This window comes from Sylvia atricapilla, chromosome 19, assembly GCF_009819655.1.
Source record: "Sylvia atricapilla isolate bSylAtr1 chromosome 19, bSylAtr1.pri, whole genome shotgun sequence".
Lineage (NCBI taxonomy): Eukaryota > Metazoa > Chordata > Aves > Passeriformes > Sylviidae > Sylvia > Sylvia atricapilla.
This window is the reverse complement of record NC_089158.1, coordinates 6,486,120-6,506,566: the sequence shown is the minus strand read 5'-3', so window position 1 is coordinate 6,506,566 and position 20,447 is coordinate 6,486,120. Positions and strand designations below refer to the sequence as shown.

General features: G+C 47.1%; 1 protein-coding gene across 4 annotated transcripts in view; it reads right to left on the bottom strand.

Annotated features, from left to right (window-relative positions):
- Positions 1-2,400: 2,400 nt before the first annotated feature.
- The window catches only part of FUBP3 (far upstream element binding protein 3), a 39,260-nt gene continuing 21,213 nt past the window's right edge, over positions 2,401-20,447 (bottom strand). For 3 of the 4 annotated variants that reach the window (XM_066332765.1, XM_066332767.1, XM_066332768.1), the window contains 11 exons: positions 19,743-19,841; positions 17,768-17,872; positions 17,269-17,371; positions 16,528-16,628; positions 15,169-15,310; positions 10,444-10,604; positions 9,693-9,766; positions 9,107-9,183; positions 5,665-5,736; positions 4,855-4,982; positions 2,401-3,775 (listed from right to left, as the gene is read on the bottom strand). In XM_066332765.1, the coding sequence (XP_066188862.1) occupies positions 3,767-3,775; positions 4,855-4,982; positions 5,665-5,736; positions 9,107-9,183; positions 9,693-9,766; positions 10,444-10,604; positions 15,169-15,310; positions 16,528-16,628; positions 17,269-17,371; positions 17,768-17,872; positions 19,743-19,841 (1,071 nt within the window). In that variant the 3' untranslated portion in view covers positions 2,401-3,766. The remainder of the gene's footprint in view (positions 3,776-4,854; positions 4,983-5,664; positions 5,737-9,106; positions 9,184-9,692; positions 9,767-10,443; positions 10,605-15,168; positions 15,311-16,527; positions 16,629-17,268; positions 17,372-17,767; positions 17,873-19,742; positions 19,842-20,447) is intronic. The other variant, XM_066332769.1, reaches the window with a different exon arrangement.

Genomic DNA, 20,447 nt, shown 5'->3' with positions numbered 1-20,447 from the left:
ACATCTTCTTGTCTCTTTCAACAGTCATTTTAGTGTAACTTGCAATGGCCATAATGTAGTTTGTTCTCAAATCATGCAAAATTAAAGGAAGTATTTTAGACTATCTCAAAGTCTGCCACTCCTTAAAGAGCCATTCCTGTTGAGGCTCACTGAGTACAGAGCACGGGAGAGCAGCAGGGTCATCCTGGACTCGGTGAGATGCTTTAGTGGCAGGGTTTTTGGGCTGCTGCTCAGAAAGGGTTTGCAGAAGGACCGCAGTTAATGTCTGCTCAGGATCCAGGCTCTGCCTGCAGAGTAGGGTGGGGGCTGCCAGCTCGAGGGCTCCTGTGGGACATGCCCAGACACCCACAGACACCCAGCAAAGCTGTGCTGCTGGGGAAAAGTGAGATGGATTCATTCTGGGGGGAGCAGAGACATCGTGTGCCTCAGCCAAGGGCTCTGGAAAGGCATTGAGGGAAGGAGAATTTTTGTCCAAGGTAGGGAAGGACAGGGCTGGGCACCTCCTGCCAGGCCACTGACTCCAGTCCCACTCTTCCCAAACGCTCCACTCTGGAGCTGAGCCTTCTCCAAACTGAAGGTCTCCTGATGGGATCACCTCAGTGCCCCTCAGGATACTGTCCTGGCACGGCCCATGCTGGGCTCTGGCTCCCTGTGAGGAGGAAAAGGCTGCACCATCCCCATCACCATTCATGGACCCCAAAGTCCCAAATGTGTCCCACCTGCCAGCTCCTGCCCAGCCCTCAGGGACTGCTCCTGCTCCACGCAGCATCCAGTTCCTGCCAAAGGGACAGACAAACCCTCCCTGCCTCAAAACCCAGCTCAGCCAGGGCTTAATCCACATCACTGGGAGTTAAATTTACCCCGAGCTGAGCAGGAGAATTTGGTTCCTCTCCTGGACATCAAGACTTGGCTTCGAAGGCACCACAGCAGCTTCTGGGCTGCACCACACACCTGAGCCAGGGGGCCTGAGGAGCTGCCTGCAGACCCCAGAGTGAAAGGTGAAGGGCCCTGGCCAGCCTTGGGGGGACTGACCATCAGACAAGTCCCAGAGCCCCCTGGATGGACAGAGACCAGGAAAGCAGCAGGGCTGGAGGAACCCAGAGGCCACCAGCTCCTCATGAAGTGCTGAGGCATCTCTGTCTCAAACCCTGCCCCTCTCCAGCCCATCATGGACTCGCAACAGTTCGACATCCGTGGCCTCTCTGCCCAGAGCAGGCAGCAATAATGGAAAACAAATTGGTGAACTTGGGAACGTTTCAAGCAGTTCATCCTTCCAGGACACCAGACTGCTGATGAAACCCCAGCTTTGCAGGCACCATCTTAATGACAGGCCAAATTTCAAAGGCTTGCAAACTATTTCTTGTGGTGCTGCCCCACCCCCTCAATAAAAGGTTGCATCAGAAAGAGATATTTCCATAATTTATAGTACGGGCATTTCACTGGGGAGACTCACTCATCTGTACTTACAGATACATTTAAGAAAATGCATCCTCCCACAATCCTGCGCCATTTACGACTATTGGCACAATCTGTAATCCTCAGTCTTCAATTAAGGGACACCTTAGGGTTCATTATCACACAATTGCTCCCTGTGAACCATGCCAAATGCTGTTTTGGCACAGAGCTTGGAAGATGAATTAGAAGGAAGTCTTCTCGGTAATGCCCGCTCCCAATTCCCATCAGCAGCCTTTATGCCCTCCTCTAGTCATTTTTTCCCCCCTCTCCCCTCTTTCCAAGTGGCTTTTACTATCCCATCTTTCACTGTCTCTCTTGATTCTCTGGAGGTATATTTAGAGATGCTACATCTCCTTTTCTTCCGGCTCTCAATGTGCCTCCCGCTCCCGGCTTTGCAGATGGGATCTTCTTTCCTCCCTTCCCCCGTCACAAACCCCCACGGCTGCCTGGGAACAGGGGACGGAGCTGCCTCGGCTTGGAGGAGCTCAAATCTCACATTTTACAAGAAAGAGATTCCTGAAGGGGCTACGGTTATTGCCAAACTTGGCCTGGGCACAACTACAGGTTGATGCCCTTAACACACCCGATAATGGCTGCAGCCACATCCCTCCCAGTCCGTGCTGCTCCAGCAACCCCCTTCCATGGATGGATGCTGCATGGATTCAGCCACAAAGTTGGGGAAGAGCAACAAGTTTAGAGTATTAAAACCTTTCCAGGGCTGCCGAGGAAACCGGTGTTATTAACACAGATCCTCCTGGGATCCTTCCGGCCCAAACAGTGACAATGACAGAAATTTCCATGGGAATCCTCGGTGTCACAGCGCCAGGAGAAGGTGACAGTGACAGAGTTCCTCCAGAATTAAGGCTGCTGCTGCCCTCAGTGGCCACCCCAAACTCCCCGGGATGCGGCGTGGGGAGGGAACAACGGAGTCCAACAGACGGGAAATACTTTGCCCACAAGACACCTTGTGGAAATTTTATTATATAGAGTGTAAAATGCAACTGTCAGTCAAATAAAAAGAACACTTTTTTTTTTTTTTTAACACCATGCTCAACATTATCCAATTGCAGTTCTTTATAGTTAGACATTTCAAGCATAAGGAAAAATAAGGAAAGAACCCAAGAACAGTAAATTCAGTACATTTAAAAACGGAATGTCCCGCAGGGCAATTAAAAATGCAAGAAAAAATAGCTTCAATTCCGTTTTTCCTTTAAAAATACACTGTTATCTGTACAAGAAACACTACAGTAAACATCAGAAATCATATTATCCCTTTTATTAAATCAAAATTATTTAGCGCATACTGTGGTTAATACTAGATTCATTTATTTCTCTAGGTAATTTGACAAATATTAGATAAGAAAATATTTAAAAGAAACGAAAAAGCAGAAAACACCTTGGAATTAAAAAATAGTTACTACCTTTTATACGGTTTTATGTTCCACAGTGTTTGTTAAAGGTACTAATAGCAGATTCATTTTAATATTAAAAATAACAGTATTTATATTTCTGAGAGCATAGAAGAAGTTTTTTTTTCTTTTCTTTTTTTTGTCTTTTCTTTTTTTTTAACAAGCTTGGAGGTCTTAGATACATAAATGCAACTAGCAATGAAAACATGAAAACATGTATTGCTAAAAAAATTAACACGTTTTTATATTACCCCTTTAGACTCTAGAAATTATACAAACCCTACAAAATGCCCCCCCCGAACTTGCAAACAGTAACTGTTTCAAATACAGAAATCATATCATTAATTACAATACATACCATAGTTCAGTTTTTTAAAAATGCAATAAAATCAAAGACAGCCAAGATACAAGAAATTAGAAGTAAAACATTTAATGAATTTACATATTTAAGAATATTTAAATACTGTTTAAATTTTTTTTTCTTTTTAAGATTTGTTACATACCACCTAAGACTTCCAAGCCACTCTTTCTGTTCCAACAGAAAAGATCGAAAATTAAAAGGAAAAAAAAAAAAACCACACAAAAAAACCCACATGTTGAAATGTCACAGCTCTGGGGTGCGTTTTGGTGCCTGCAAATTCTCTGGCTTCTCTCCAAAAAGAATCCCGGAGGTTTGTTTTTTAATATAAATTTGGAAACGAAATTACCAGCATGTCCATACGTTTAGTACATTACTAATTGTTCCTGATTCTTAGAAAAGTTCAGTATAGATTATCCTACAGCTAGTGTTTCACAAACAGAAAAGTCTTCATCAAAATGTTGCAAATCTAGAAACCTCTGTTACAAAAAGGTTTTCTTCCACAACGATTCCAAGGAAAAAAAATTGCCACGAGGACCTTGTTCTACTGCTCCTGGAAAGAAAAAAGAGAGGGGAGAAAAAGAAAAGTTACTGAGCAGCAGCAAATTATCAAAGCTGCCGAGCCCTCCTCCCCCGGCACAGGTCTGTCCCCGCTGCAGCCGAGCGGGAACAGCTCAAAGGATGCTCAGAGCTGCCACCAGAGCCCTCTGCCCTAACGCTGTCCCAGAGCTCTCCTGCCCCTCACCAAACACGATCTCTCTTTCCAGCAGGGCAGACTTGGGAGGAATGAAGAGAAGCCCTTTTATCACCGTGTGCAGGTCACACTTGGCCAGCGCCCGCGGCGAGCGCCGGCACCCGGCTCCACCTCGCCGGTGTGAGCGGGGAGAGCAGCTGCTGGGGGCCAGCAGCCACAGCAGCCTCTGCTCCCGGGAGCCAGAGATAAACGTGGAGCCCTGGGGACAAGTGGCAGACCGCAGCAATGTGCCCCTGTGCTTTGCACAAACTTTTTGCTGCTTTGTTTGCTCCGTGAAGCCGGTGCGTGGGAAAGCACCGAGCGTGATCAGGATAAATCTCACACAACTCTCCGGTGGGCTGAGTGACAGCTGAGAGGAGATTTTACTCAAAAGCAGGTTAATACAAATTTATTTTTCAACAGTCTCTTTTTTGGTCTCTTTCAGGACAGGGAGCTGGTGAGCACGCAGCTCCTGTCCCAGCATGAGAGAAAAGGCAGCAGCCACGCTCACAGTTCTGGGATGTATCAGTGCTGTGCTGCCTCACCAGCCTGGCCTCATCATCCTTTTTAATTCCCCAAAGTCAAACAGCTGCCTGGGGACTATAAGGAAAGGCTCCCAGGAGAAACAAATAACCTCACAGTCCTCTCCTAAAAATCCCTCACCCACCCTGTACAGGAAAATAAGACTGATGTTGAGGCAACGCTTCTGTCATCACTTCCTCAGCCACAAAGCATCCCTGCTCCACCATCCACACCTGAAGGGGAGTCCCTACACTAAGGCAAGACCAATATACCAAACTGCCCAAGAGAAGGAGCAGAGGGGTTTGGGGAAGGTGAATACAATATACCAAATTGCCCAAGAGAAGGAGCAGAGGGGTTTGGGGAAGGTGAATACAGACCTGGCTGTGGGCCTGAGCCTGCCCTAGTGTCTGCCCGTAGTAGGCAGCCTGCTGTCGGTAATACTCTGCCCAAGCCATCGTGTAGTCCGGCTGGGAACTTGCCTGAGAAGCAGCACTGGCAGCATGACCTGGAGGGAAAGAAGAAAAAAGGGAGAGATAAGCAATTGCAGAAGTCCAAGCTCAGTCTTAGGATCTCCTTCTGTCAAGCTTAAAGAAGAGCCAGCCCCCTTGCAGCTGCTGCAGACACCTGACAGAGCGACACTCCGCTGTGTGGGATGGCAGGACGGGCTCCAAGCTGGACTGTGAGGGACAAGCCAAGAGCAGGCAGAAAGCACCCAGAGCGTTCCTGCAGCTGCAGGGACAGGCTGACAGCCTGCACACCCCTCATCCTCAAAGGCACAAAGCCTGCAGCAGCTCCGTGTCAAAGCAAGTCCAGAGGTCGCGATCATGCACTCTGTAAGACAGTGGAGAGAGCCAGGCCTGTGACTTTCCAGGAGCTCTCCTACCCTCTCACAACCCAGCTCCAGCTTTCTGGAGTTTGCCAGCATCAGTTCCTGCGTGCTCCGTGTTTCTCAGGCTGGCTGCAAGCGTGGGCACGAGGGGACTGGAGGTCAGGGGGAGCAGCTCTCCCCAGACAGCACAACCAAGAGCTTTCCATGGCAGCACTACATGCACCATCACCAACAGGACAGAAACAAAGGGCATCTGGAAAGGACTGGAAGCTAAAAATAGCAGGGATGGAGACGCAAGTCATCAGATTAAACTCCTTGTAACGAGCTGATTCATCTCCAGTAAGCCTGTTTCACTCACTCTGTTTTTTGAAATACTCCTCCCATGCTTTGCTGTAATCGGGATGGCTGTTCTGCTGCTGGCTCTGTTGGCCTGTGCAAAGATGACAACAAGGGGCATGTCAGTATGGAACAGGTGACAGTTTCCAGCCAGTGACATCCACCTCTCCACTAGACAGGCCCTGGGTCTACTCCAGTTGCCCAGACTTGACACTTCAGTTTCCACTCCTCTACAGTGTTGGGCATCTTCAGTTCAGAGGAAGCTGAGGAAAAGCTTGAGCTCCTGATCTACCTCATCTGCTGAAGGGCATGAAGCCAAATGTCACTCTGCTGGGACCTGCTCAAGCCAAAGCACGTGGCTGGGAGCTGCCCAGCCTGCAATCAGCCACCCTGGGCTCCCAGTCTGCTTGCACTCAGTGCAGGAGAGCTGAGACACCTGACACAGCTGAGACCTGTCACCTCCACAGAGCTGCCAAGGGAATGGCCGTGTTTTGAGTCACCTCACTTGTTTCTCAGGGGCTGCATCCTTTACTTCTGCTCTTCTCAGTGGAGCAGAGCTGAGAGACCCCTGTGGGGAATGCCCCCTCCATACACCCTGCACACACACGAGCCTCCAGCACAGGACCTGCACAGCTCTGAGGGAGCCACTCAGCTCCTCAAGGTGCCAGGAGCCCTGCACAGGGCACAGCCAGCTCTGCCCACAGGGCACAGCCCAGGCATCACTGAACAGGCAGCCATGACATCCCTAAACAGCCACAGCTCATCTCCAGGCTCCTACACTGCTCCAATGAGGATCTCCTCACAGATCCCACACCTTGGGCTCCACCCAGCACAGACTCCCCATCTCTGAGGCACTAAGAAACCTTCAACCTAGCACATCTAAGTGTTACAGCAGGGAGAGGCTGGCCAGCTGAGACAGAGGAAGGATACCTGCCCTTCCCACACTTCCCTGGATCCCAGTGGGAGCACAGAGACCTCAGTGAGACACGGGACAAACAAACAGCAAACAGCAACTGGGAGCTGCAGAGAGGCACAGCAGGAGTGGGGAGCACGAGCCACTGTGGACAAGGAGAGCAGCAAGGACAGAGGACACGCGTGGAGCAGAGCCCTGCCCATCCCAGCCCAGCTCCATGCACAGCCCAGCCCCGACGCCGGGGTTTGAAGAGGGGGGAAGGGGGAAAATAATACACTGCAAGGGTGAAGTGGGTGGAGGGAACAGGGCAGCAGTGTCCTGTCCAGGGGCATAAAAGCGGGTTAAAAGACTTGACCAACGCTACAAGTCAGGACCTTTTCTGGCAGAGGTCAAGGCTGCCTCAACTGTCCACCTGCTAATGCCAACAAAGGACCTCCTTCAATGCCTTTTCTTCTCGGAGAATTACAGTCCGCAGCAGGCTGAAAGGACACGCAGCTAAATGCATTTCACAGCAAAATGTTTCCCCGGCCAGTTAATTTATTTAAGATGGGGGAAGTAATTAAAATCTAAATACATGTGTAGGGGGTGGGGGTCTGCCCCTCCTCCCACAAGGAGGGCACTCGAGGCTGTCCCCAGGACGCTGTGACAGGGCTGTCAGAGCCGTGACACACAGGCTGCAGCACTCGGGCAAGGGACCCTGCACGAGGCTGTTTTCAAATTAAAAAGTGCAAAAGCAGGTATTTACCTATTTCTTACAATACCCCTCCTATGCCTTGGTGAGCTCCACCTGGGCACCACTGCAGCAGAGGAGAGTGGTGGAGGTTCTTAAAGCATTATGTGTGTTTCCTCTTTCCTCTCCTCTCCCAGCCTGCCTTCAAACAGGAACAAGGAGCATCCTAAGCACAACAAGGAACTAGGGAGCAAATATTTTCCATCAGGCTCTACACCAGAAATAAAACACCTGCCTCCAAAACACAGCAGTGTGAGACTAAACCCACACGGGGAAGGACAATGGCAAGGCAGGAAGCTCCAGGGGTTTTGGGAGCCACCTGAAATGTGACAGTGTAAAACTGTCATCACTGGGGTATGAGCTGCATTATTGGTCATCAGAGGGCTCAAGGGGGCTGTGCTTCCTGCACCAGGATCCAAAGCCAGGAGGGGTGAGCTCAGGGAAGTTTAGAGCCCTTGAGGGTACAAAGGAATAACAATTTTTCCTGTAAAACAAGTTAATGAGAAAAGACTCTTCTTCAGTACCATATTATTTCACTCCTGTACAGAAGAAAAGTCCATTGAAGCCCACCACTGCATTTTAATGTGCTGAAACCAGAACAACTGCTGACCTTCTCCAAGACCCTAGAGCTCAAAGGGAAAGTCATCATTTCTAGACTGTAATTGCTAAGAGGCAGGACTGATACAGAGTTTAACACACACTTCCCATGCAGGATTGCCATGTGCCACCACAGCACACATTTCAGAAGTGCACCAAGTTAACAAAGCAGCACTGAGATTTCCAAATTTCACATATTCACCATTTTATACATACTCAAAGGTGATCAGTGTTACAGGGAATTGCAAGTGCAGTTGCAGGCATTGTCTCTCCAATGATTCCTCTACTTCAAAGGGTGGGAATTTATACCAAAGTTTGTAATCTACTTCATTGCTAAATCAGCCTTAGCAGTGAAAAGCATCTGCCATTAAAACCCCTTAAAATTCCACCCCCCGCCCCCCAAGCTCCCTTTTGGTGCTTAGCTTTAGTTTAGTAAGACTAGACCATTCAAAAACTCGTATTTCTTTAAAATTTGTGACTGCAAGAGTCCTTTGGACATTGCCACCATCACATGAGCTTTGAGATTACCAAGCAGACATGAATCTGCTCTGTCCAGGGCAAACCATTCCTCTGGCTGCTGGAGACACAGGATGATGAAGCTACAGCATCACCGCCGGCAGTTCCTACTTAAATTATTCCAAAAAAGTGACTCTGCATTCCAAACTGCTCAATTTTACTCAGCAGGCTTTCAGGAAAAAATGACAGACAGGAGCACTGCCTAACCTTCCTTCCATTTCCTGCATCCTTCTCCCCTGTCATTTCATCAATCTGGAATTGGAACAGTGAGAAAAGCTTATAAGGAGCAATTAAATAAGAAAATAAGCAAGAAATTATAAGGTCAAGAACAAAGGGATGGGACGGCTCAGCACCAACATGTGCCTGTTAGGGGAAAGTGTGGTTGGTAAGTGTTTGCCTGGAGAATCCTGGGAGAGCAAGAGGCAGGAATGTTTTTGTTAGAGAGGACCAGACATCAAGGACCAAGTTTCAACCCAAAGAGCAGAAAGAGGCAATAAGCAGTTAAGCACACAAAAAGCAGAAGTTTTCCATTGGCCTTCAGCTTGTCCTGAGCTCAACCACCACCACACCTCTTCTGCTCAGGAAATCACTCTGCTGTTTTCACACACGTGGTCTCATGGGTGAACCTGCCTTTTGCAGGCACGAAGCAGAGACTGCAAAGGAACAAGGGAACACCAACCCTTCTCCAGCCCAGGTCCTGGCACTTACTTGGGACTTGCTGTCCAGGCTGCTGCCACGTCTGGTAGGTACTGCCCCAGCCCTGCGTCATGAACGCCTGAGGACCACTGCAGAGGACAAAAAGCCATGCTCAAGTAGACAATAAAATACTTACCAGGCCACAGACATGAAACTGCCCAGAGAAGAGAAGTTGTCACTTATAGTCAGAAGCTGCTGAACAAACAGGTCAACACGGGAGCAAAAGGAAAGCTGTGCAGGTGTGAACTGCTGTGTCCTGCCTTGGCGTCAGTCTGTTCATGAAGCCAAGGTGAAAATACATCACACTGAACAGCACTCCTTGTGCTCTCACAGTTCAGGCTTCTTCCCATGCTCTCACTGCACTACAGACAGGAATTTTAGAGATGCCAATACCTACCTGGTGCATCATTTAAGAGATGAAATCTTTCCTGTAGTCAAGCTCAAAGGATTGAGCTCACTTGCTGTTGCTTCTGAATGCCCAATCTTTAAAAGGCTCCACTCATACCCCACCCCTTCAGGGCCCTCCACCATTCTCCCAGCACTTTCTAGCTCCCAGCCATTCCCCCCAGCCCATGGGTGAGGAGATGCAGCAGCTTACTTTTGATGAGGTGTAGCAGGTGCTTGACTGAACGGACTTTGACCAAATCCTCCAGGTCCACCCATGCTGGTACCCTGTCACAGAATCCACAAATATTTAATGCCAGCTCCAAGTACAGGGTGGAGGCAGCTACTATGAGTAGTAAGAAAGAAGAGAAGACAGCCTGGGACACATGGATCCTGAGGTTGGTGTCAAGCCTTCTCCTCTCAGCATGAAGGCAGCTTTTCAGCTTTGCCATGCTCCAGTTCAGTATTTTCCACACTTTTTTAACAAAGTCTCCCCATTCAGTAGTACTGCAGCCTGACTCGATTAAGCTTCAGTACCACAGCACTGCACTAAGTGTAAGATAAGTCATCCTGATTTTACTGAGCAAGGAGCTGAGAGTTTCACTTTCAGGACAATGCTGCCAGCACTGTGTCATTCTCACACAGTGACACTATGGTCTTCCTTTCGAAAAACTCCTTTGACAGCCTTTTCATACCTTCTTATTGCTGTTCTTCCCTCTCATGTAGCTGTGTACACTACCCAGGATTATGTCAACAGTCAAATCCTTCCGGGACCATGGCAAAAACTAACCAAATGGATGCTGGAGGGCCAGCAAGTTCAAGCTGCTAGAGGCAAATGGTTTTGAAGCTGAGTAATGCAAGCACGTGCATTCTGTGCCATCCTGTGAGTCCACGCCTATATGTACCCAAGAGTGACAACAGCACGACTGAAAGGGACAGAGCAAGAGAGCAGAGGTGGAACTTACACCAACTTTCTCATCTATGAGATGTCTAGCGAGCTCAATTTGCTGGGGGACCCCTCTGATTGTGAATATTCTGACGCCAGGGTCTGTGTTTGGGGGTGGGTTTCTCTGCAGCTCCACGTGTGCTCCCGACTGCTGATTTATGCTCTTGATGTTCTCACCACCTGAAGAGAAGAAAGGCAAGACATAAGGAGGGATATTCAGCCTCTCTTTCCGTAAGATCATATCAAAGTCAGGTTTTGTGCCTCAGGAGAGGTGGGCTGAGGATGGCAACAGCAAAAGAAACTGCAGCACCTGAGCTCATGCTGCTCCTTTAACCTACCTCACAGAAATAACCTGAAACCTTGAGCTACTCTAACAGTTTTTGGGGTCATGGATGATGCTGCTTAAAGAACACACAAGCCCTGCCAAGTGCCCACTGCCAGACTCCCAACAAGATGCAGCACGACTGGGACACACTTTGACAAAACAGATGCAAAACCTGCACTGACTGAATGCCACTGTTTTTGCACAGCTGTTAAAATCCTCCAGGAAATGAAGGTCACCTGCAACCTAAACATGATGTGTTTTTTTTCTTCTTTTTTTCCATCACTAAGGCAAAAAGCCACCAGCTACATAACAAAACTTAAGCCTTCTCCCAAACATGAGCTGTTTGAGAGGTTATTGCCTTAAAGCAGCTTCTGCTTACAAGGTTTCCTATTCACCCTGCAGCCACACATCCCTCCACAGCCACAGCAGCACACGATCCCAGTCTGTCTCCTGCTATTTCAGAGTTAGCTGTGCATGCAGTGAACATGTCTGGCTCGTTTGCCATCTGGATGCACAAGAGCACAGGAGTGCTTCCAGCAGGATGCAGCAGGGCCAGTCAAAGTGTATCTGATTTCCTCAAGACCTGCTAGGTCCTGGTCTCTTCATAAAATTTGCTTAACAAAAGCCTCAGCCAATGTTACAATGGTTCAATTCTTCTTTTGGAAGCTCACACAACTTACAGACCAGCTCCACTCAACTGGAGAAATTAAAGGGTGTGGGGAAGGAAGGGGTTTTACAACTTTAAAATCACACACCAAAAAATCACCAGCTCAAAGGACAGACAGCAAGCAGGATGGAGAGCAAAGGAAACTAACCAGAGATTTTTGTCTGGTTTTCATTAAAAAGAATCTCCAAAAATAAAGGCCTCAATTTTGCTCGCATTTCCATCTCTATACATCCAGCACAACTTCAAAACAAACTGTGGATGTTGCAGACACTTGTTCATTTCATTGTAATGGACTCGTGACCTTTTTAACATTTTAAAGCCTTCTTGGGGAAGGGAGGAGGAAAAGTTGCCAAAGGGCAATTAACTCTTTCTAAATGAATTTTTGAAGATGCATTTAACAAAAGATAATCATGTCACATCCCTGGGCAGACAACAGGGATTGTACTGTGCAGCCAAAAGCCAACCCACTTACTTTCAGTCAAGCATGGGAAAGGAGTAAGATGAAGTTTCAAAACCAAGAAGGTTTTTTTTTTTTGTGTCATGCTTTTGTCTGATGCAGATTTGTTTGAAGCTCTGGTTTTTATATATCGAGGTGAGATCTGAATCAACAGCCATTTCATCTGCTTAGTGAAAACAGAGGATCCTTTCAGGCAACACAATTTGAAGGAGTGGCACAACTTCTTTACTGGGTGACAGAAGCACAACCAGAGGTTGCTACTTGCACTGCAGACTAGTTTCTCCTTCCAAAAGAGGATTAAAAATCGAAGCATTCTCAAACTGGAAGCAAGGAGAATACAGATTTCAAATCATTGCCCCATTTAGCATTCAGCACCAACCCCGTGGGTTGTTGGGCCTGTTTCTACAGCAGCTCCCTCCTACATCACACAGCGGAATTAAGTTAGCTGCCTCTCCAGGTTCAGTGGGAGCCTGCAAGCTCCTACCCCAACACCAGAAGGGCTCAGTGCCCCTGTCCTCTTCACCCTGCAGCCTGGTAGATGGCAAAGTGCTCCCTCCCACCCAAGCTACCCCATCAGCCTCCGGAGCGTGCAAATGCCGGGAGGCAGCGAGGTGCCGGAAGGAATCGCGATCCCCACGGCGAGGTGACCCGCTCGGCACATGGTGGCTGTCTATAGAGCATTCATCCCGCTCCATTCTTCCACCTGATGGGGGGCAGGAGCGATCCAGGAGCGGCCTCCCGGCTGGACGTGAAATCCTAAAGCAATTAATCAAACCTGCTCAAAGGCCGAGCTGACAAGAGCCAGGCCGGGCGCGGTATCTGTCAGGATTGCCGTATTTATCATGGAAATCCAGGGGGGCCCAGGGAGGCGGCGGCTGTTTCCAAGCACCACCAAACACAGACAGACTTTGACATGTGTATGGTGCTCGCCTCCACCCTTCCTCAGGGCCTTTGGGAAAGAAAAGCTGCACCTATCCAGGCTCTAGGGGAAAAAGCCACGTGCAGGATCGGCAGGGAGCCCTGCCAGCTCCTAAAGGCTCATGCTGACAAGCCGAGAAGAGACGACCACAAGAAAAGGGCACCAGATCTTCTGTCACATATGCTGCAGGAATTGAGCTGAGAAACTTCCCAGCCTCCCTCTTTTTTCTGCTTCTCGAGTGGTCACATGGAGCTGGGAGCACAGGAGATCACACACACCACACCTGGGTGCCCAGGGCACTTGGGTCAGCACCCTTTACCCGGGTGCTGATCTCGAGACAAGGCTGATGGCTCAGAGTCCTCAGCTACATTTTACAGAGAAGGCCAACAGCCCCATCCTGTATCACAGCAAGGAAAAACACCCAGCAGCTGGAAACTGCTCAAAAACTGTCAGGGAGCACAGAGCTTTTGTAATTGGTCACTGTTAAGAAAACCCCACTAAGATTCCCCCTGCCCTGCACTGCCCCACAGGCAGCAGGGGAGGAAATAACAAGAATTGCCTGTCTTGCATCAATGTGTGGAGTGTGTAGCACATCCATGCTGGTCCAGACCCAAAAAGGCAACGCTACAGCCATCACTCACTTGACAGAAGTGAAGGCTACAACAGCCTAAGAGCACAGGCACTGTGAGAACACCGATTACAAGGTGGTATTACAATGCTACCAGCACTCAAATCACCATACAACTAGTAATTAGTCACTCCAGAAAGCTTCTGATCTGGCCAAGTAAGAATCCCTATTTTGCTGTTGTGGAAACAAAGGTAAAAAGCCACCCTTCACCCCCCAGTGAGGCTTTGCCAGGCCTGCACTTGAATGCTGGGACATTCACTCCACTACCTGCATTTATCTTTTCAGCACACACTGCTCTCTGTAGTCACAAATGCTCCACTTCAGTGCACCGCTGAACAACAAGTGACCTTTTCTGATCCTTTATTAAAGATGACTAATGGATACAGCAATAAAGTTTCATTATAATTTGATTTTTCCATACATACAAGTCTCACTCGTGGGCTTAAAATTTACTTTGCTTGATCTTTTGGCCAACTGGTCTGTTCAGTGAGGACAAGCATAATCACTGCAATTTCTGTATAATGGGGAAAGCAGGTGGTTTTTCATACTGAAAAAAAAAGTTTTCAGGTTTGTCAATGGGTTTGTGGCAGAAAACAACATCTAAAACTAATTGCAGCTATAGGGCTGACCTGCCCGTGTCCCTGGTCATCCAACAGGGCAGGAGCTCAGGGTGCTGTGGGGACAGGCCCATGGCAGGGAACAGCAGGGATGTGCAGGAGGGAAAAGAGGCCACAACAAGTCTCACCACAAGCTCCCTCCTGCCGGGAACATTCAAAGCCACTGAAACTTGGCCTAATGCCCTCAAGCCTCTGCCTCCTTTTCTGCTGTAGCTTATCTATTTCTAGGCTATTCTCTGCTGAGGCTAAAAGCCAGCTGTGATTACTTAAATACCAGTTCAGGCATATGTCATTCTTTCTGAAATCAGCAGATAGAAAAATGAAACACTGCCTTAGATAGGTCAGTGCATTAGCTCAGACACATCTCAGCAGTTCAGAGCTAGAGTTTGTCTGCTCCTGGCTCTACACTAAGTCCTGCCACTGCCCCACGTGCAAACTGACTTGCTCTGTGACAAACTGAGTGTGCTGCTGATGCTCAGTTTCATAACCATCACAGGGTTGTTCTAGTGGAGAGGAGGACTCCTCATCCATCTCCTTAGCATGGAGAAATCCACTGGCCAAGCTGCCAAGGGGCCTCCATGGCAGTGAACACGCTCATCCAAGTGGCACAAGGTGCACCAGGCTTCTGTGCCAGGTCAGGTGCCCACAGAGAGGCAGAGAAATCCTCCTACTTCACTCATCACACACTTCAGGTACAGGGCTGGAAGCAGCTACTGTTATTACCACACTCAGAGACCTTCCATTTCCTCACACAGCACTCACACAAATCCAGCACGATGAAATGACGCTTCTGCTTGTCCCTGATAAACCGTCTTTCAAAGGAATTCTCTGTAAAAAGGATCCACAAATGAACCTGCCTTTTTCTCTGCCAGCTGCTTGTTATAACAAGCTTATTTGACAGCTCTGCATTAAGAGCCTCTCTTAGAGCTTGTGAACAAGGGCCTGGAGAATACAGTTATGAGTGGGAACACCACAAAGAAAACAACCACAAAGCACTTACAGCTTATTCCTATGCTGCATTCACCAGGCACTAAACACCTACAATCACAGAAAACCCCAAAGCTTCACTGTCAGAACACGACCACCCTGAGAGAAGGATTGCAAGCTGCGGTATCTGGAAACCAAACCCACCTTTGCCTATAACGAGGCCACATTTGTCAGCTGGAACAGTGTAGGTGATTTCCTGCATGCCCCCAGGTGTTCCAACACTCCAGTCCCCACGGCCACGACCTCGTCCTCGGGCTACAGCCATGCTTCCAAAGCCATCTCGTTCCTTAGAAGGCAAAACATGTGCATCAGTGTTTTTATGCTGGCCCAAATGCACGTGAAAAACAAAATAAAGCCAGGTCAGTTAAACTGCCTCATCATCAACGGCATTGAAAGGAGATATTTCTGGACCTCAGTTTCACATTCAAGATTTTGAAGCACTTTAGAAAAATGCCAAGTAATGTAGGTTACAGTTGCCTTTCTGATTCATGAAGGTATTTTTATTTTTAAATGCATGCCTTTACATCTGCTGAAGTAAATCTATAAATAAGCATCAACTACTTAAGGACTTTGAGTTTGTGATGGGGGGGTCTCTTTAGAGCAAACAATGGATCTTGGCACTGACACACACAAAAGTTGCTTTCAAACCCTTTCAAGTGTCACCTTGCTGCAATTACTCAGCAGAAATGCACACTTTCCAAAACTTCCAAAGGAAGCTTTTAAGTTCAAAGACACTTAAAGGACATACCTATTTTGGGTAAGTGATTTTCCAAAAGCAAATGCCATGGGCAGTCAGAGGCTATCATGGCAGATCTCAACATTTAAGTGAATCACTACAGCAAATTATGAAGTATTCAGAAGGTATTGGGGCTGGAAGAGATATCAAGATGGACAAGTTTTGGACCTTGTTGCACAGATTATGTTCAGGCTTCTGAAATGGCTTAAAGTTTTAATTCCTCATAATACAAAGGGAATATAGAACCTCCTTCCAAAGTCTGCCCTAGTACTTCACCCACCTTTGTACTTCTTGCTCTTGTGTAATGCAATATGTTGGTGTGTCTTAGAGCACAGTGACACAATTCAGCACCTTCCTGTGCCTCCACCAGACCAAAGGGCTGGAGTCTGAAGATGAGGCACCACTGAGCACTGGCAATGTTCTGCTGTCCCAGCAGATCCTCCAGTCACAGTCTGATGCTGATGGACTCCATTCCATCAGGTCACTGTTTCCAAACTTATCAATTGAACAGGAGATAGATGTGGAGCTATAATGAGGCTTCATAGAGCTGGGAATAAAGACCTTCCCACAGCTCAGTTATCCCACATTACACTAAAAGGACTTCCACCATAAACAAACCAATCTCAAATCCAGCAGCTCTGTGCAGCAGCATGTGTGGCCTACCAGGGGAAAACAGAACGCTGCTGCTTTTCAGAAGATGGCCTCCATCCCTCCATCCAGCTGCCTGCATGCAGCCTACCTTCCCCAAAAGCCCTTCCAGAACCCACCTGTGCCGTGAGGATGAGCTCACTGATGATGTGTGCTGCGTGCTGACACCGATCGGGGAGCCCCATGACCTGCGCCACTCTTTCACTGCTAATCCCATCATCTGTGGAGAGAGGGGCAAAGACTAAATTAAAAGCAGAAAACATCCACTCATCAACAAAAGCTTCCTTCCAGCACCACCACTGCTGGCAGCATTTGCACACCACAGAACTATCCCAGGAGCTACTGCTTCCCTCCACCTTCAGCCCCTCTTCCCTGGACTGAAAGAAGACAAAACCCAGCCCACACTGTAGAGGGAACAACACTCAAAAGAAAACACTTTCAAATGTCAAAAAGCCATGAAAGAGACTGATATAATTTTAAGAGGAAAAAAGCAGCTTTGATAGGTGATCAGACAGCCAAGGACCCAGAGAAAGTTACTCAGAATTAATCAACTCCTGATCCCCAAAGGCTTTAATGTCCTGAAGGAGAATTCTTTAACAGGAAATAAAAGATTTTTGTTATTTTATTTATCTGTATAATTACCACTCAAGACATGACTGTTGTGACATCTAATGTTTGCAAATGAGCTGAGTATAATCTTACTCTCTGAAAACCAGGAAGTGCATGAGGAGGCAGCACATCATATTTAAATGGGTTTCAGAAAGAGACACAATGCACCTGTAAATGAGGAAAGCCTGGCTGCTGGAACCCAAAAGTGGAACACTGGTCAGAAAGCAACGGCTCTCCATCCTCACACAAACCTGGTTTAAATTGAATCCTAACTCCAGCATCATTCTGAATCTTTTTGATCATTTCTCCATTTCTTCCTATCACAATTCCAACAGCAAACCTGGGCACAGAGACCTGATGGGAAAGGCAAAGGAGTATGAAAGTGCAGAGAACTAGACTGAACGACTCTGATTTTACAAGGAGATGCCCTTAACTTTGAGGACGGGCCATGTTAGGCAGCTCCAGGCTACAGAACTGCATCGCTTGAGAAAAACAAACACGTGGCCACAAATTCCTTCCCCACTAAATGAACTCTGCACTACAAGAATGCAGCTTAAAAAAAAGACAATTATGAACTGCCATCTGGGAGTCCACAAGAACTCCTCCTCTTTGCAGAGCCAGACTCAATTCTTCTGGCAAAAGAACACAACACATTAAAAAAAGAGCTTACAGGTTACAAGTGCAGTTGGATGAGTCCCCCCACTACCCATCCCACAGGGAGGTTAGCAGAGTACTGTAAAGGAAACGTACCTCTATGCTGCCTCCTCCCATTCTAGCACTGAAATCACTGCGTACGCCTCGGAAGTCTGCCTGATCTTTCTCTCGGATGATCTCCAGTACCATTTCCCTCGCTTGCTACATGAGGAAAGAAGTTACAGTTAGCTTCAAATTCTTCTGCTTGCCCTCCTGGTGTTAGGGCCTCAACAGTGGGTAATGGTCAGGCTTCAGGCAGAGGGATCTCCATGTGCTGAATGGGAACAGCAGTCTGATTTAGGACTTCTTTTACCAGTCTGTTCTTGATGGCATCTTCCACGCCTGACAAAACCTGCCAGCTGCACAAGATGGCAGTTTCTTGGGTGCAATTGCTTCCTCCAGTCTTTCAGAAAAGCTCTTTAACTTTTAAAATATGTTTGGGTTTTTTTTGTTTTGTTTTTAAATTAAAGGAAGTGAAGGCCCTTTCCTACTGATGGAACTGAAACCAATATAGGTAAAGCTGTTGGTAGCTGGGCTGCACTGAGCTTATTGACTCTGAGAAGTGAAGCCCAAGTCTGCAGCAATCCAGCAAGACATTTTCTGAGACAAATGAATACATTCTTCCTATCTACTGGCAGCACTCAAGGCCATTCACAAGCCTACATGTAGCCAGGTAGTGGAAGTGTACCCTGCAAATCAACCAACAGTAGTCACCAACAAAATAAAAAATGCCTACATGTCAAACCCAAGCATTTGTTTCTCTCCACTACCAGTCAAGCCTTTGACATCTTGGTTTTATTTCCAAGCTTGAGGACAGTGGTGAATCTCTCTCCTTTCATTTTTTACGTATTTTCCATGTCCTCAAGGTATTTTTAACAGAAAGAAACAACTCCAAGACATTTCAGAGACGCCAAGACAGAAATACGGGTGATGGAGAGATTTCCTAGGGATTTGAGAGAGTTAAGAAACACTGTTGCAGGATCCACAGAATCCCACCAAACCCAAGGATTCATCACACTTCCTTAACACTTCCTAAGTGTGCTCAGCTTTAAGTGTCTCAAACATCTTCCAGCCTCTGCAGTCTTCATGTCTTCTTGAATGGAAGATGTGACAACAGCAAATCTTGCAAAACAGAAGCCACATGGCAGCACTGGGAGTATGATTTGGTTAAAAGTAGCCAGACTGGATTTAAACTCCTTTTGCACAGCTATACCTTTAAAGTAAGAATTTTGAGGGGGGAGAAACTCTGAAACTTGCAATAAGAGCTTTGAAAAATACTACCCAAACACTGTGCCTGAGCAACATCAACTGTTGCAGCAATTTATGATTAGGGAGACCCTATGAAACAGAACTACTTTTATTGGAGACAGGAATGCTAAGCTAGATTTAAGTACTTAGCAAGGTATGAAAGGCACTTGCTGAGAAGTGGAACACGCCGTGGCTAAACTTTAATGCTCTAATTCAGGCACTCCCATCATGCTGTAATCCCCCAGCCTCAGCTGATGGGGGTTGTTCTCTGTACTGCAGGTACATCCACATCTGCAGAACCCTCACACAAGGAGACTGAGGCACCAATATTAAGCAAACCCCTTGGTTTCAGGAGTTGTTGTGGGATTGTTTTTTAATTACCTGCGTCGATTGGCTGTCTGAGGCAGTTTTGTGAAAGGTTCGCTGTCTCAAACGTGTGACTCAGTCAGTCACTAAGAAACCATTTGCTCGAGTGACAGAGCTCTCATTTTTTGTCACACAGACTGGAAAGCATTTCAAAACTACTTTCTCCAAACCCTCCTCTCCTCATCTCTACTCCTACCCATGTGCAGTATTTATGTGGAGTGACAGCTCCTAAGTCATGCTGTATAACAAACTACTCTGGTGTTTTAACTTGCTCTACTCAACCTTACAGAACAAACAAAAGAAGGAAAGATTATTACATTTATAGTTGGATTTGACTCCATTAGATGTTCACAAATACACTCAGGTTTTAAATTTCTCCTCAGTTCTCTTGGGCAACCAGTTTGCTTTTGTTACATACCTGTACTTTAAATGCATCTCCAGTAATACGGAGAGGTTTATCTGCTCCAGTAGGCAAAGGACCATCTTGGATCATAATCATTTTCACACCTGTTCGCTCCTGAAGAAAAAGCACAGAGCAATTTTCTAAGCAGAGTCCCTAAAACAAGGGACTAGATTTTGGTGACTAAACATTATGAAGGTCAAACCAGCACCATTTCAGAATGCACAAATTCAGGAACAGTCCTCGAGTGTAAAGGAGTGCCAGAAATTGTGCTGCTCCTGAGGTTCTCAAACAGCTGAAATCCTTGCAAGAAAAACCTCCTCCACCTCAACTACTGACCTTCCAGCCATTTCCAAAATCTGTAGCTGTCTGCATGGAACAGTTATTAACAGCCTCCAAACTATATGACAGAGGTCTAATCAGGGCACTCAACACCCCTCCATTTTTGACCCTACAGGTTTTGCTGGAACCTTCTATTCTTTAAAAACTTGTACCAGATGGAGGAATAAAGAATATCCAGGAACACAGTTTATACATAACACAACACTTAATTAGAAAGGGGTGGGATGAGGAAAAAAGATGACACATGGCAGCTTTACCACAGATCAGCAACAAAAGAGAAGCAGAGCACTCTACAAGAGCATGGCTGGCATTAAAAATACTGCAGAGCAGAGCAGACATGGCCCTTCCTTGGCTACAGGGATCCCCTCCTAAACAGCACAC